General features: G+C 50.2%; 3 protein-coding genes across 3 annotated transcripts in view; 2 read left to right on the top strand and 1 right to left on the bottom strand.

The window, feature by feature from the left end:
* Positions 1–2243, top strand: part of CUNH2orf68 (chromosome unknown C2orf68 homolog) — a 2730-nt gene extending 487 nt beyond the window's left edge. Inside the window, exons 3-4 of the mRNA XM_003799205.3 lie at positions 981–1132; positions 1493–2243. Coding sequence (XP_003799253.1) covers positions 981–1132; positions 1493–1615 — 275 coding nt within the window. The 3' untranslated portion in view covers positions 1616–2243. The remainder of the gene's footprint in view (positions 1–980; positions 1133–1492) is intronic.
* A 5947-nt stretch (positions 2244–8190) lies between these two features.
* TMEM150A (transmembrane protein 150A) lies at positions 8191–12864 on the top strand. Its single transcript, XM_003799206.1, has 8 exons — positions 8191–8283; positions 8807–8988; positions 9385–9432; positions 9745–9831; positions 10716–10783; positions 11388–11515; positions 11683–11860; positions 12088–12864. The coding sequence occupies exons 2-8, from the start codon at positions 8924–8926 to the stop codon at positions 12327–12329; spliced, it is 816 nt and encodes a 271-aa protein (XP_003799254.1). The 5' UTR covers positions 8191–8283; positions 8807–8923; the 3' UTR covers positions 12330–12864.
* A 646-nt stretch (positions 12865–13510) lies between these two features.
* Positions 13511–15219, bottom strand: RNF181 (ring finger protein 181). Its single transcript, XM_003799207.3, has 5 exons — positions 15118–15219; positions 14412–14542; positions 14122–14231; positions 13890–13964; positions 13511–13646 (listed from the first exon to the last, which is right to left on the bottom strand). Exons 1-5 carry the CDS (start codon positions 15201–15203, stop codon positions 13587–13589), a joined length of 462 nt encoding a protein of 153 aa, XP_003799255.1. The 5' UTR covers positions 15204–15219; the 3' UTR covers positions 13511–13586.
* Positions 15220–15225: the final 6 nt, after the last annotated feature.

Here is a 15225-nt window from a genome sequence, read left to right on the forward strand (position 1 = left end):
CCGGGACCTCCTCTTCAGCGCTCCCTAATCTCTGCTCAGAGAATCTCCCCAAGAACTGGGAGGGCTCATGGACCCCAGTTAATTATCACTTCTTACATAGGGTACCTGGGAGCTGGCAAGAAGTTGTTTTCTGCTTTGCCCCAATATGTTACATTATAGTGTGCTGCTCCACTACCTAGTAAAGAAAAAAGTGGCCGTTAAAAGCAACCAGGACATAATTATGGAATGAATCTAGTGAATGGCCTTTTCCGAAGTTTCCCTGAGGCTTAGCGATCATAGTGGTTAATAAGTGACACTAGTTTTCCTAAGCGGTAAACTGTAGATTGACTTATTGAGTCTTTTTAGAATCTCCTAAGATTACAACTTTTATTTCATTTCACAGTCAGGAAATAGGCACTGAGAAGTCAAATAATATGCCTAAGATCTCAAAGCTAGGCAATGGCAGATCCTGGATTTGAACCTAGATAGAGTTCTATGTATCCTTCCACTGCCTTCCTATCCTACGTGCTAAACAACCATTCATTGTGTACCTACTTTGTGACTGGACTGTGCTAGCTCCAGAGGAGGGATACAGAGGTAAATAAAACTTCTAATTGGGCTCGGACACCAGCCACTACACCGAGGATGGTGGGTTTGAGCCCCACCCTGGCCAGCTAAACAATGACAACTGCAACAAAAATAGCCAGGCATTGTGGGGAGCGTCTGTAGTCCCAGCTACTTGGGAGGCTGAGGCCAGAGAATCACTTAAACCCAAGTTTGAGGTTGCTGTGAGCTGTCACACCACGGCACTCTACTGAGGGCGACATAGTGAGACTCTCAAAAAAAAAAAACAACTTCTAATTGGCAGCACTGCAAACATACACATTGGACCCATAAGAATATTGGGATTTTTCTTTGTAATGTGTTTCCTGCATCATTTCTATAGGCAGGAGCTTCACCAGTGCCCCCTTTTTCCCTCTCACTGTGGTTCATCCTTCCAGATGCTTCTACCCACCCAAGCAACCCAGACTATGAAGAGTCCGGTGAAAGCAGCAGTAGTGGTGGCTCTGAGCTGGAGCCTTCTAGCCATCAGCTCTTCTGCTTAGAATATGAGGCGGACAGTGGAGAGGTCACATCAGTTATCGTGTATCAGGTACGCCTCATGGAAACAGCTACAGTCTGAAGGTCTTTGGCCATGGGAGAAATCACTGCCATATTCTGAGCCACTGTTTTCCCCAGGGCCAATGGGAAGTGTCTGTTCTATAGGAGCACAGGACTGCTACGCAGTGCTTTCAAGCACAACTCACTCCCATCATACAGTGCTTCTCAGTGGCAGAGCTGGGCTCTTGGCCCCCAATTGAGAATCACCATTGCTGGGGTCTCCTGGGAAATGACGGTTGTTGCCAAGAAATCTTGAGCCAAACAGAGTTTTATGAGAGTATTGTAGGTACAGGGCAGGTCACCTTTCTGGAAGAGGCCAGGCCCTGAGCTTCCTGACTCTTCCTCCATGTAGGACGATGACCCAGGAAGGGTGAGTGAGGAGGTGTCCGCACACACACCTCTGGATCCACCCATGCGAGAGGCCCTCAAGTTGCGTATCCAAGAAGAGATTGCAAAGCGCCAGAGCCGACACTGACCTGATGGAAGGCATTCTCACCAGGCTGGAATTTGCTGCTCTTGGAAGAATTCTACCCAGGGAGCTCACCCTTAGTCTGGGAGTGCCAGAACCAGTTTGAGATCTTGAGATCCAGTGCTGCATCCATAAGAGTGTTACAGGACTATACCTGGCCTCCCTTGCAGCCATTCTTATATGTTGGCCCATTTGCCTGACCTAAAATTCTGGAACTTTCTGAGAATTTTGTTTGGCTAACTTGGTGATCTGGAAGCAGAGACTCCAGGGAGAGCCAGGGTTTGTGAAACTTCCATGTCAACGTGGTGCTTTCTCACTAAGATCACATGCCTGGCCACTGCTGTTTCACCCAGCTCCATGAGCCATGTTTGTTATTTTTGGCTCTTTTTGTCCGTGCTTCTGCTCTTCTATCCATATTTTCCTTGACCTTTTTTTCTTTTTTCAGCTCTTTTTTTCTTTTCCCTCATTTCGTCTCAGGTAGAACCTATCAGGGCTCCACCTCTGCCCCCTCAACATGACTGTACCTCCAGCTGCTCAGAACTTTGGAGATAGGGGGTTCTGGGGACTTAACCTTTCTAACAAGCTTTCCAGGTAATTCTGATACCAATAAAATGGGAGACCTATGTTTTCAAAACCTACTTGCAAGCATGTTTCCCTCCCCTTCCATGGCTTTTTCAAGTTTTTTTTTTTCAAGTTTCTCACATGCTCCACTACTTTGCACTGTCCAGATTGGAGAATTAGGCAGATGATGTCAGAGCTAAACTATAAGGATTTTTTTTAAGAGACAAAGTCTCACTATGTTGCTGCCCATGGTTGGCTCAAGTAATTCTCCTTCAGACTTCAAGTAACTATGCTTTAACCTGCAAGGACTTCTTGCAACAAACCTACCTTGGCTTCAGGCTACAAAATTTCACCTTTGGACCTCATCTCTAGCTGTGAAGAGACTGTCCTTTGCTCAGACTAAAGGGGAATTACCAAAACAAGTTTAGAACTGACTCCAATTGTGATTTAATAGTTGAACATCAATCCAAAGGGAAATTCAACATTAGGAATAATTGCCCGATTGGAGCACTAGCTGCAAAAAAACAAAGTTCCTGAACAATACCCCAGAGGAAGTAGAATGGGCCCTTTCATTCTGCCCCCTCTCCTGCACCATGTTTTCTTTCCTTCCTATTGATAGTCTTCACTCAGACCTTCAGAATAGAGATCCCTAGGAATACCATTGCTCTCACTCTGAGCATTGTTTCCAATGCAGGGTTAGGTTAAGGTCTGGAGACCACAAGACATCAGCTCACTAAAGTTCTGAGTTCAGTTTTCCAGCAAATCACTGACCTCAGTGACCTGAAATGTGAGGTTTAAGTAAGCCTGTGAGCATTGAGACCTGAAACCAAAGCCCCTGCCCTAAAGGTTTTTCCACTTAAGGCTCTGAAGACGCCTGAGGGCACTGTTGATTTGTGTTCTGAACCCCTGAAAATCTACCCCCTCAGAAATAGAGCAAGGCAGCTACTTTAATTGTGCCATTAAAACAAGCCACAACTCTCGGTGCCAGCGTAATGTTGGGACACTGAGTGAGGTGGATTAAGTTAGAAGGGCCTGGTTGTGAGGGCTTCTAGGAAACTGGAAGCTTAAGGTTAAGTGCCTTAAGCTTGCCAGTCCTGGCCTCAGTTCTTTCAAAGGAGACCATCTTCCCTCTCTACTTAGAAGTGCCTTAGACTTACAGTGGTAACTACCCTCCAAAGCCTCAAGGGTCAAAGAGGTTCTGCCAAACTTCACTGCTCTCACCTCCCGCCATGTTCTGTAAGGTCAGAAGACTGGTCAGTCTTTCTAGTTTTCCAGCTCTTCAGCTAATTTTGTAACTTAGATCACAGGATTTCACTGAAAGTCTTTGTCTTTTTAGTCTAGAAATACTTTTGGGGTCTGTCTACTCATAGCTGGATCACCCATTTCATGGTTTTACCATACAACTTAGAAGACCAGAAGAGGAGTTTGGGGGAGTGGCACCTGAGATTTTAGCCTCTATTCCTGTTCCTGGGAAGAGGTAAAAAAAAAAAAAAAAGCATTTAGTATGTACCTTTTTTGTCCTATTATTTGTATGTTGTTTAATCCTCATAAAGACCCTCTCAGGTAGGAGACTGACAAAAACTCCTTGCTTTTAAACTTTCTTTTTCTCTTGAAGAGCTTTGCTTATCTAGTACATATAAAATATTTCTGCTGGGCTTGGTGGCTCACAGCTCCCACCTATAAGCACTTTGGGAGGCTGCAGCATAAGGATTACTTGAGCCCAGGAGTTTGAGATGAGCCTGGACAACATAGCATGACCCTGTCTCTTAAAAAAGAAGTTAGCTTGGCACATTAGTGTGTGCCTACAGTCCCAGCTACTTGGGAGGCTGAGGCAGGAAGATTGCTTGAGCCTAGGAATTTGGGGCTTCAGTGAGCTATGATTAGGCCACTGTGCTCTAGCTTACCTGACAGAGGTAGACCCCCATCTCAACAAACACCAACTTTTTGTTTGTTTGTTTTGCAGTTTTTGGCCGGGGTCAGGTTTGAACCCACCACTTCTGGTATATGGGGCCAGCACCCTACTCCTTTGAGCCATAGGCACTGCCCAACACACATTTTCTTTTCCTACTCAAGGAAACATTCTAATTCTTAGCCAATCTATGCAACATGACTATATAAAGCACTAAACTAAGCCTTGTACCTCCATTAAGAGGTGGTTTTGGCTGGGCACCTGTGGCTCAAGTGGCTAAGGCACCAGCCACATACACCTAAGGTGGCAGGTTCGAATCCAGCCCAGGCCGCCAAACAACAATCACGGCTGCAACCAAAAAATTGCCAGGCGTTGTGGCAGGTGCCTGTGGTCCAGCTACTTGGGAGGCTGAGGCAGGAGACTTGCTTGAGCCCAGGAGTTGGAGGTTGCTGTGAGCTGTGATGCCACAGCACTCTACCCAGGGGGACAGCTTGAGGCTCTGTCTCAAAAAAAAAAAAAAAATAGAAGTAACTGAGTAGTATACTTAAAAAAAAAAAAGAGGTGGTCTTTCAGAGATAGCCTACTAGAAATGATGCTGGCATTTCTCCAGGCAATCCTGGAGTGCCTCTGTGAGGATGGCTCTCAGCCAGTTAACAGGCTTGTACCTCAGCCTCATTGCTTAGTACCACTCCTTGGCTGGAGTCCAAGATGGTACTATCCAGTTTATTCATCAGACCTGCCTCTAGGAATCTTTCACCTGTTTCAAAAATTAGAATTTTGGCTACCAAAAGTAAGTGACTGGTACTCCGTCTACATTATCCATTTCTTGTGTATAAAGCCTTCGTGACTCTTTGTTGGGAAAAAAAAAAAAATTAGAATTTTGCCATCAAGGAGCATGTACCATAGATGTCCCAAAGAGGACTGTCTTGTGCTGTTTTGTGTACAGCAGCAATAATGTTGGGCTAAGTGGAACTTTCTTGCAGGCTGCTTCAGAATCAACATTCATTTGATAGGTTACTTTCTGGGCAATCTTTTTAAAAGTTTGATAGTCTGATAGCTGTCATATCCATTCACTATGGAGTGATTTTTACTCACTGAGGTTAAAACTATTTTAGGGTTTTTGTGGTCCCTTGGCCACAGTGGGTGATGTTACTGACAGAAGAAAGCTGGTTTCCAAGGGCTTTGGGTTGTGTAAGAGTAAACACTAAAGGGCGGTGCCTGTGGCTTAGAGGGTAGGGCAGCGTCCTTCTCATATACTGAGAGTGGCGGGTTCGAACGTGACCCCAGCCAAACTGCAACAAAACAATAGCCAGGAGTTGTGGCAGGCACCTATAATCCCAGCTACTTGGGAGGCTGAGGCAAGAGAATAGCCTTACCCCATGAGTTGGAGGTTGCTGTGAGCTGTGACGCCATGGTACTCTACTGATGGCAATAAAGTGAGACTCTGTCTCTAAGAAAAAAAAAAAAAGAGTAAACACTAAAGCCTGAGTTGTAGCCAGTTGGCAAGCATGGAAGTCTTTGAAGAATGTAATGCAAGAAAGTAAAAGAATATAAAGCTTTTTATACCAAATGAGAGTAGGAGCCACTGGAGCTGGGCCAGCTAGTGGGCCCACTATAAGAGCCTCCCTAGAAGGGACATTCCATCTCCCCTGTTCACTATGAGGGGTGTTGCCAACTAGGGATTACCTCCTGTGGGTGTGAGGAAGCCCTTTGGGATGGTGAGTATCCAACCTGCTGTGCATTTGACAAGATCTGCTAATGGCGGAGTTGAGTATCCTTAGCAGGCTCACAAGTTTAAAATGAGGCCTTTGTGTCCAGAAAGAGGAATGAGGATAGATCACCTTTCTACCTCTTGACCTTTTGGAAAAATCTCCAGGGAATGTTGACAATTACTTAAAACATTGTAAGTTCCTCTTTGAATTTTTGTCCTGTCCCTGAAGAATCAGACTACCAAGAAGCCAGAGGCACCCACCCCAAATTTCCCCAGGAGTTGGAGTGATACTAGAAATGAAACCTGAGTAAATGGCTTCTCTGCCTTCTCAGGACCAACAGAATGAGAGACTGGTTGTACGAGATATGTCATGGTACTGAATGTATAAAAACGTGTGTGTTCTGTTTCTTCATTTCCAATGTTTCTGCTGTGTAGATGAATAAAATGAAGTATGCAAATTATTTGAAAATCATAGGTGGAAGGTACTTTTCAAATACATAATTTCTTTTTTAACAAATAAACTTACTATTTTTACAGCACTGTTTTTGCCAAGAGTTGTGAAATCACTTGTGTACATGGAGAAGTGGAGGTTAAATGCCTGCCCTAAAGTCATTCCACCACAGAATCAGCACTGGAAATCTCATCTCTTGCTTTGCCTGCCTATTTTAAGAGCTGTCCTGGTTGGAGCATAACTAAGACTCACGTAGCATTAGAGTTGGAAGGGATTTTTAAAGACATCTCATCCCTACTTCTTCTCTGATACACAATTCCTCTCTGCCCATGAAGAGTCTTTCTGTCATAGGGAGCTCTAATTGCTAGGGTAATTCTGTTTTAGGAACTATTCAGATTGTCATACTAAGCCAAAAGCTGCCTCATGGCACAGCTCTGGAGCGCCCATACCTTTGCCAAATGTCTTGTTAAAATAGCCAGTTTAGAACATGAGTAGTCCCCCTCAGGCTTTCACAGTGATTGGATAGGGACTCAGGAAAATAAAGTGTTGATTAAGAATCACAAAGCTTCCAATGAGGGACTGGGCAGATGAAAACCAGGCACCTGCTCCATTGGAAATACAGCTGAGCAGGAAGGTGGTGCCTCTGTGTGAATTAAAGACATGCCTTTGCCCTGGGGCACAAAGCATGCCCAACTGGATTTTATCCCCTCCTGGTCCATTCAACTGGCTATCCTTGTACATTGGTCATTGCATTGTCATACTTATTTGCCCTGTTTCAACACTTGAAGTGATTTGGGAAACTATTCTAACAGGTTTCTGGCTTCCATTTCTACCTTTTACTCAGTCTAAAAAGGTTTCTCCCTCTTCTAGCCATTGTGCAGTTTATTCTGCTCTACAGGTATTTCTCCTCAGTATAGGCCCGTTTCTGCCCCTAACCTTTGCCTCTCTGATGTTGCCCAACTTTGGTTTTGTGGCAGCCTGTCCCCATACATCATTCAGGTAATGATCTGCCCAAGTGTCCTCTCACAAGGGCTGCAAAGTTGCAGGGACTGCCTTTTAGAGTATCACCAATACCTTTGGTGTGTGAAAGGAAGGATTCCAGCTCTTTAAATAATGAAAAGAACGTCCAGGAGTGCACTCAGCCTGTTGTAGGGAACCTAGTGGGTTAACTTTTTCTCATACTATGTTTTTCCCAGACTCTTCTGGGTCTTTCGACTTCCTCTCTTAGCTTACCTACACCTGGCAAATTAATCCTTACCTACCCTACGCTGACACCGCTTATATCTATTTAGTCTCTGTCGCTATATTTCAAGTGTTGATCAGTTGAGGAAATACATCTTGGACACAGTGACTTCTGGCTAGTACACTGTGTACTTGTACACCCGAAAATAAAAAGTATCTGATGAAAGGAGCCCTCCTCCGGAGTGTGCTGTGCCGGGGGAAGCATAAGCCAAATCCAAAACGCTTGGATTTCTTAAGGATCAGCCAAGGCTTTGTGCCTGCTTCTCTGCAGATCCACCTCACCCCTTAAACAGAGGCAGGCATGAGGCGCCCAGCTGAGGGAGCTTCCCCAAAGTCTCACTGCTGGATGGTCGAGGTGGCGAAGGGAAGCTTCTCCAGCCGTATGCACGATGACAATCCCGGGTAGAGCTGGAAAGCTGGCCTGACCCCGGAGGTCCCCGCCTCCCCGTGCTTCCCCGGCAAGAACTGGGTAGACAGAACTTCTTGTCATCTGGGTGTCAGAGCTGTCCCCAGGCCACAGCCCTCGGCGCCCAGGTCCTCAGAGGTTGGGACACCGCCCACTTTTCCCCGTGACGCGGCGCGGGGGGCTCGGGAATTGTAGTCTCGGGCCCAGAGCGGGCGCAGTGGCTGGGGCTGCGCGGACTTCACGTCCCGGCGGGCAGAGCGGCGCGGCCGGGGGCCGCCAGGGGCGGGGCCGCTCGGCCCTTTAAACCTTTCGGGGCTGCTCCGAGGGCCGCAGCCGGAGACGGCGCCACGAGGGGGCTGGAGCGGGCGAGGTGACGGCGGGTTGCTCCTGGGAGGTGAGTACTGGGCTCCTTCCTTTCCCCGAGACCTCTAGGGATCTCCTGGGGAAGATCGTGTGCGGGAGGGGTCGCCGGCCGCGCACTCCTGCCCTATTAGGGGGTCCCCGCGCCCACGCCAGCGGGGGCCGAGCTGGGCTTCCCGCCTGAACCCGCCCCTTGCCCGGGGCGCCCGTGGTCAGGTGGCTGTCTGCGCGCCGCGGCTGCCGCTCCACCGGGCCGCACACCCTCCCAGCCTCTCCTTGGCTTGGCCCCCTAATTACCCAGTCCTTCCAGCCGTGGTCCCTCAGGCGACGGAGGGTGACTCCCTCTCCAGCCCGCTTGAGTCTCAGCACGCCAGTGGCATTTGGGTTGGCCGCAGAGGCTCCCAGTGGATGCCAGAGGGTGACCACGTTTTAGCGGGGATTCAGCCCAAAGTTTGGACGCTCAAAGACCCAACGGGATCTCTGGGTGAGGTGTTGACCACCTATCCCTTCCTTGGCCAGTACCCAACCCTGGACTTTGATTTGTCTCTCTCCACAAGGCCAGGGCAGCTGATGGTTGTGGCCGAAATACCTCAAGGTAGCCGGGCTGCCCCCCTCTTCCCCACCTACCTCTTGTCCTCCCCCCCACACCACCACCACCCTGGCTCCCCTCCCTCATGACCGCCTGGATCCTCCTTCCTGTCAGCCTGTCAGCATTCTCCATCACTGGCCTATGGACTGTGTGAGTAAGGGGTGGGGAGCAACAGAAGCTTGATGGCGCACCCAAGTCCTATGTCCTGTTGTGGGCTCCAGGGTGGTATCTAAGGCCACTCTGGCTGTCTCCAAAGTCTGGCCTGGTGCCTGGACACACAGCCCTTTAGGACCAGCTGGCATTACTTCTGTCCAGCAAGGTGGTCCTGACAGATAACACTTCTAGCTAGGGCAACTTACCAGAGGGTCTTTAGTTGTGGGCTGTGCTGCAGGTTCTGGTGTGGCATCAAGCCTTAGAGGTACCCTAACTGGAGTCCCCAGCAAGGACAATTAGACTCAATGGGGCCAGAAATCAAAGTAGAATAGTCAGTGGGGGTGGCTGGGCCAGGACGGGATGGGGGGCAGGGTGACAGTTCTGCTCCCACAGGTATGCCATGGCCGTGATGAACCACCATGTGTGCCCCGTGGAGAACTGGTATGGAGCACTCTACAGACAGCCTCACTCTAAAGAGCCCTTCATCTCTGTCCCCTCCTGGGCAGACAGCTAACAAGAGCCAGATGGAGACCCTGGGCCTTGTTGCTCTTCTCCAACATTGGTCTCCAGGCATGGCTTCATGCCTACTTTCCCAACATCCCCTTGCCCATTGGCCTTCTGTTTCAGGTGGACGCTGGGTAGTGGGTTCTTCTGCCTCTGCTGGGGAGGTCTGGGAGAGGGTCCTCTTCAAAGGCTGAGGCTATAGGCCAAGAAAGCCACTTCCCCCAGTCTACTCCCTGTCCTGCCTGCCAGGTCCTACAACGAGTCCTGCTCTCCTGACCCTGCAGAGCAAGGGGGCCCCAAGGCCTGCTGCACCCTGGACGATGTCCCCCTCATCAGGTAAAGCCTGGACATTGGGCAGATGAGGGAGACCAGGGCCCTTCCAGACCCCCAGACAGCTCCTCAAGCAAAAACTGCCCTTGGATCTCAAGAATAACTGTCCTAAGAGCCAGTTACTATCCCCTGGGCTCTGCTGAGTACTCTATATGCATAGTCTCTTTCAGTCAGTCCTTCCAGCAGGAAACCTGCTATTCATTGTCTTCACAATTTTATGAGTGAGGAAACTATGGTTGGAGCTTGTTTATTCATCCAGGACACACAGCTAATAAATGTAGGCATCTGGATTTAAGCTCAAGCCCTCTGACTGCCCAACACAAGTTCTGGCTTAAGGATAGCCAGAGCAGTTGCAGGCCTTGACAGAGTCTCAAGGTTGGCTGAGCACCCATGGGCACTCCCTTCTCTCACAAGAGCTCTGCTCTGGGGCTCAGCGCCTATAGCTCAACCGGCTAAGGCGCCAGCCATGTACACCTAAGGTGGCGGGCTCGAATCCCCAGCCCTGACCCGCCAAACAACAATGACGGCTGCAACCAAAAAAAAAAAAATAGCCAGGCGGCGTGGCGGGCGCCTGTGGTCCCAGCTACTTGGGAGGTGGAGGCAGGAGACTCGCTTGAGCCCAGGAGTTGGAGGTTGCTGTGAGCTGTAATGCCACGGCACTCTGCCCAGGGGGACAGCTTGAGGCTCTGTCTCAAAAAAAAAAAAAAAAAAGAGCTCTGCTTTGGGGGCTCAGCTTGGAACCAGTGTGAATGAGGGGTACAGGCTGTAAGCATAAATCTAGCAGCTTGCCTGCTAAGGAGAGGCACAGATACAGCAGGGAAGAGCCAGTGGGCTGGACTGGGGACCCTCTGGTGCTCTTCCTCCTCACCCAGTCCTTGCCCCCTCCTCAGCAAGTGCGGCACATATCCCCCAGAGAGCTGCCTCTTCAGCCTCATTGGCAACGTGGGTGCCTTTATGGGTGAGTTGTACTCTGAGCTCTTGACTTGCTAGCCTAACCCTGTTCCCCACAAGGACTCAGAAATCCCTAGCTTTTCACAATCCTCCCCACCAAGGGCTAAGGCTAGAGGGGCAACTTCTCTCCCATTCCTTTTTTTTTTTTTTTTTTGAGACAGAGTTTCACTTTGTCACCCTTGGTAGAGTGCCATGTATCACAGCTCACAGCAACCTCCAGCTCTTGGGCTTAGGCGATTCTCTAGCCTCAGCCTCCCGAGTAGCTGGGACTACAGGCACCTGCCATAACACCTGGCTATTTGGGGGGGGGGGGGTTGTTGCATTTTGGCTGGGGCTGGGTTCAATCGCACTGCCCTCAGTATATAGAGCCGGTGCCCTACTCACTGAGCCACAGGCACCACCCTTCTCTCCCATTCCTTAAAGGCCAGAAGTTAACTGCCACACAGCTGCCCTGCTGGCCAGAGCCTGAGGAAACCCAGTTCACCACTTGCCTGCCCCTTCCCTTCCCACCCTCAGAAGGAGCAGGAGCATCCTAACTGGCTCACTGGGTGGGGCCAAGGTGGGAGGAAGGTGCTGCAGGTGCTGGCCCCAGCTGTGCTGTCCTCCCACAGTGGCCCTGATATGCCTCCTGCGCTACGGGCAGCTCCTGGAGCAGAGTCGACACTCCTGGGTTAACACAACAGCACTCATCACAGGCTGCACCAATGCTGCGGGCCTCGTGGTAGTCGGCAACTTTCAGGTGACTTGCCCCCCCCCCCCCCCCCCCCGCGCTGAACTTTTCACCTAACAAGGACTGGAGAGACTAAGAGGGAAAAGAGGAAGAAGATGGGAGGAGAGGGAAGGAAAGAAGGGTTGTGACCTGGAGGGGTGGGGCCGCTTCACGGATCAGCCCCTCTCTGGGCCCAGGTGGATCATGCCAAGTCTCTACACTACGTTGGAGCTGGTGTGGCCTTCCCTGCGGGGCTGCTGTTTGTCTGCTTGCACTGTGCCCTCTCCTACCACGGGGCCACTGCACCCCTGGACCTGGCTATGGCCTACCTGCGAAGTGTGCTGGCTATCATCGCTTTCATCACCCTAGTCCTCAGTATCCTTCCAGGACTGGGCAGCTTGTTCAACCTCTAGCTCTCAGCCTTCTGTCACCCAAGCAGGGGCTGGGAGGCCTATATTTCAGCTAACACTGCCCTATGCTCTGCCCCTCTGGGGAGTTGAGGCCTGATCTTTGGCCCCAACTTAGTTATAGTCTGGGACTACAGATAGGGTGTTGCCGGGTTTCTACACAGCCTACTGTGCATTTCCTTAGCCCCAGTTCAGGTGGTGTCTTCTTCGTCCATGAGAATTCTCAGCTGCAGCATGGGGCAGCCTTGTGTGAGTGGGTGTTTGTCATCGATATCCTCATTTTCTATGGTACCTTCAGCTATGAGTTTGGAGCAATCTCCTCAGACACTCTGGTGGCTGCATTGCAGCCTACTCCTGGCAGGGCCTGCAAATCCTCTGGGAGCAGCAGCACCTCCACCCACCTCAACTGTGCCCCCGAGAGCATCGCCATGATCTGAGGTCTGGGGAGGGTGGCTGGCCCGGCCTCCGCAGCACCCACACCACACTACACCATATCATCTTTGCATTTATTTTGTACCAAAAACAATTTGAGAAAGTGTTCTGTTGGGATCTAGGCTTCCTTACTCCCAGAGAAGTGGCCATCCCACATCCACCTGTGCCATAGAGGAGCAGGACCTACCAGCTGCCACAGCTGCACTACCTACTCCCCCACCCCAAAATGTTGTTTTGTGTTTAAAGGTCACCTGTCCTCACTCACCCAGCCAGCCCTTCAGGTGCCTTCTAATCCCGGTGCAAGAGCCAGACCACTGGGGTTTCCTGCTGCAGGAATTGGGGGCTGGGAACAGCAGAGGGGATAGAAGTTGTGGGGGGAGTGAGCATGCCTTAGTCTGTATGGTAAGGTCCACTTCTGGGCCCACTGAGCTGCACCGGGATTCTTCACTCTGCCCCTCACTTTATGGCAAATAACACAGCAGAACCATGTGGGTATTTTAGTACTTTTTTTTATATCTATTAAAAGAATTCTAATTTGCATGTTTGTAGTCTTTTCTGTAGTTAGGGAGGGCCTGATCTAAGACTGCCTTTCCTAAACAAAGGATAGTAGGAAGCCCCTTAGGAGTCTCCCAATTGTTTTCTGTTTTAGAGCAGGGCTGCCAGAAACAAAAGATGCCCAGGGCTATCCAAATGCCCCCTGAGGGTTTAAATCCTTTCTGGGCCTCTAAAGAACTGACCTGGTCTGACAATCTTATGCTTCTTCCTTGACTCCGAGTCCAGTTTGAACTTTGACTCCTTAGCAGATGTTGGATGGGATAAGAGAAGGATACAGAATGGTGTAAAAGAAAAACCCCGGGATATAGAGGTTTACTAAAGGTACCACACTTAACTAGGAATTGCAGAGGGAGGAGAATGTAGGCTAGTTTATTAGCTTTAAGTAGCTACTGATTGGCAGACCTGACACATTTTGCCTTCCAACCAGGAACACATAAATCCAAGCCCTGGCTGGCCCCAGTGATCTAGTTCTCTACCTGGGCTCCATGCCCTAAGTCCAAATGGGCCAGCAGAAAGGGAAACACAACCTGATGCTTTCTCTGGTTTAGGACCACCTTCCCCAATACCAGTAGGGACCTGGTGGAGGATGCAGACCCCCCTGCCTGGGCCTGTGAGCAATGAAGCCACAGGATGAGTAGAAAAACCTTTAATGAAGACTCAAGGTGCAGGAGACAGACTTAGAGGGCCAGTGCTCAGCCCCAGCCTCCTCACGTGTACATGGCTGCACGGAGGTTCTCCAGTCGCTGCTGCTGCTGCTGCTTTCGAGCCTAGAGGAAAGAGGACACACTGGGGAGGGGCCAAACCTGAAGGTCTTGGTAGGAGCAGTTGTAATGGGGCTGGCCCTTGTTTTCAAGCCTCTGAGAGGCTGCTGCCCCTCACCAAAGTCACTAAGAAGGCAGCTAGAGCCAGGAATCTCAGGCCAACCCAAACATGCTGAGGTGGGAAACGATAGCAGGGACAAGGCCAAAGGAACCCATCAGGACCTCCTCCACTTAACCACCAGCCCCTACCTTCTCTCGTCTGTGCTCCTCGTAAGTGTCATCATCAGTAGGTAGCTCATGGCGGCACAGGGGGCAAGAATTTGTCTGGGAAAATGAGAGCAGTGTTCCAACCCAGGTCTGGTATCCATAAGCTAATAACCCTCTCCCACTCCCAATTTCCACCCTTCTGTCCCCCAACTGCCCACAAATAAGTTTGAGATCTGGGCTTATGTAAGGGTGAAAGCTAGAAGTAAAGTGGTACCTTGCTTAGCCAGGGCAGAATGCAGTTGGAATGGAAGAGGTGATGGCAAGGCATCTCAATGACAGTCTCCTCCTCCTCAAATTCCAAAAGGCACACGGGGCACTTGAGCTCTTTAGGAGGAAGTGTTGATCAGGAGAGGTGCTATAGCCCCCACCTCCCAGCTCCCACTCCTGAAGGACACTCTTGCTCCAACCTGGCCTGGAAACTGAAGGGTCAGACTGTGGCCGCCTAAGAAAGAAGATGGTTCTGGCAGAGCTGCCCCCAACAGCAGAAGTAATTAGTGTCCTCACCAGCCTGAGGGCCTCTAATAATCCTCCTGGGAAGGTTCTGGACCACAGTCTTGGCAGCAGGTGGAGGCAGACGGTGTTCCCAATCTACTATCAACCTCAAATCTTCAAAGTCCACACTATGGAAAAGTGACCTACGGAGGAGCGTGCAAGGTCAGAACCGAGGAAAACCATACTTTCTCTCTGTCCCCATAATATACAGGCATTAACATGTAAATACCTTGCCCTGCTAGTAGGAAATGGTTTACAGCTATCAGATTGTTTAGTCTCATTTTACACATGAGGCAACATGCTCAAAGAATTACTTAGGACGCAATGACGGATCTGGTAGAGCCAGATTCCAAGTCGGCAGTGTAGGCTCCCGTGCCCGGCGTCCCAAACGAATATACCTGCACTCCCGCACACAGCCCCTATCTGACCCCATGCCCCGCCTTCTCCGTGCCTCCCAGAGCCTGCGGGCCTCCCGCTCCTACTCCCACCACTCTTTAGTCTCAGTGTTTCCCACATCCCCAAGCCCTGGCCCGCCCACAGACAGCCCAAATTATCGAAATGTACACGCCCTCCCCTCAATCTTGCCGCCAGGACTAACACTCCAGATTATTCATCCATCCTCCCCACAATCTGCTGCCCCCAATACTCTCCCTTTTCCAGCCAGCCCCAGCCCAGAATCCTGCTGCCTGAGCCTAATCCTCAAGGCCCGCTCACCCACCTTGCAAGCTCCAGTAGCATGTTGGTTCGCATCTCCTGCTCGCCATCCAGAGATTCGCAGTCATGTTCATCGAAATAGGACGCCATGGCTTCCGGGCTGTCTGACACA

The sequence above is a fragment of the Otolemur garnettii genome, unplaced genomic scaffold, assembly GCF_000181295.1.
Source record: "Otolemur garnettii isolate 467f Iridium unplaced genomic scaffold, OtoGar3 scaffold00147, whole genome shotgun sequence".
NCBI lineage: Eukaryota > Metazoa > Chordata > Mammalia > Primates > Galagidae > Otolemur > Otolemur garnettii.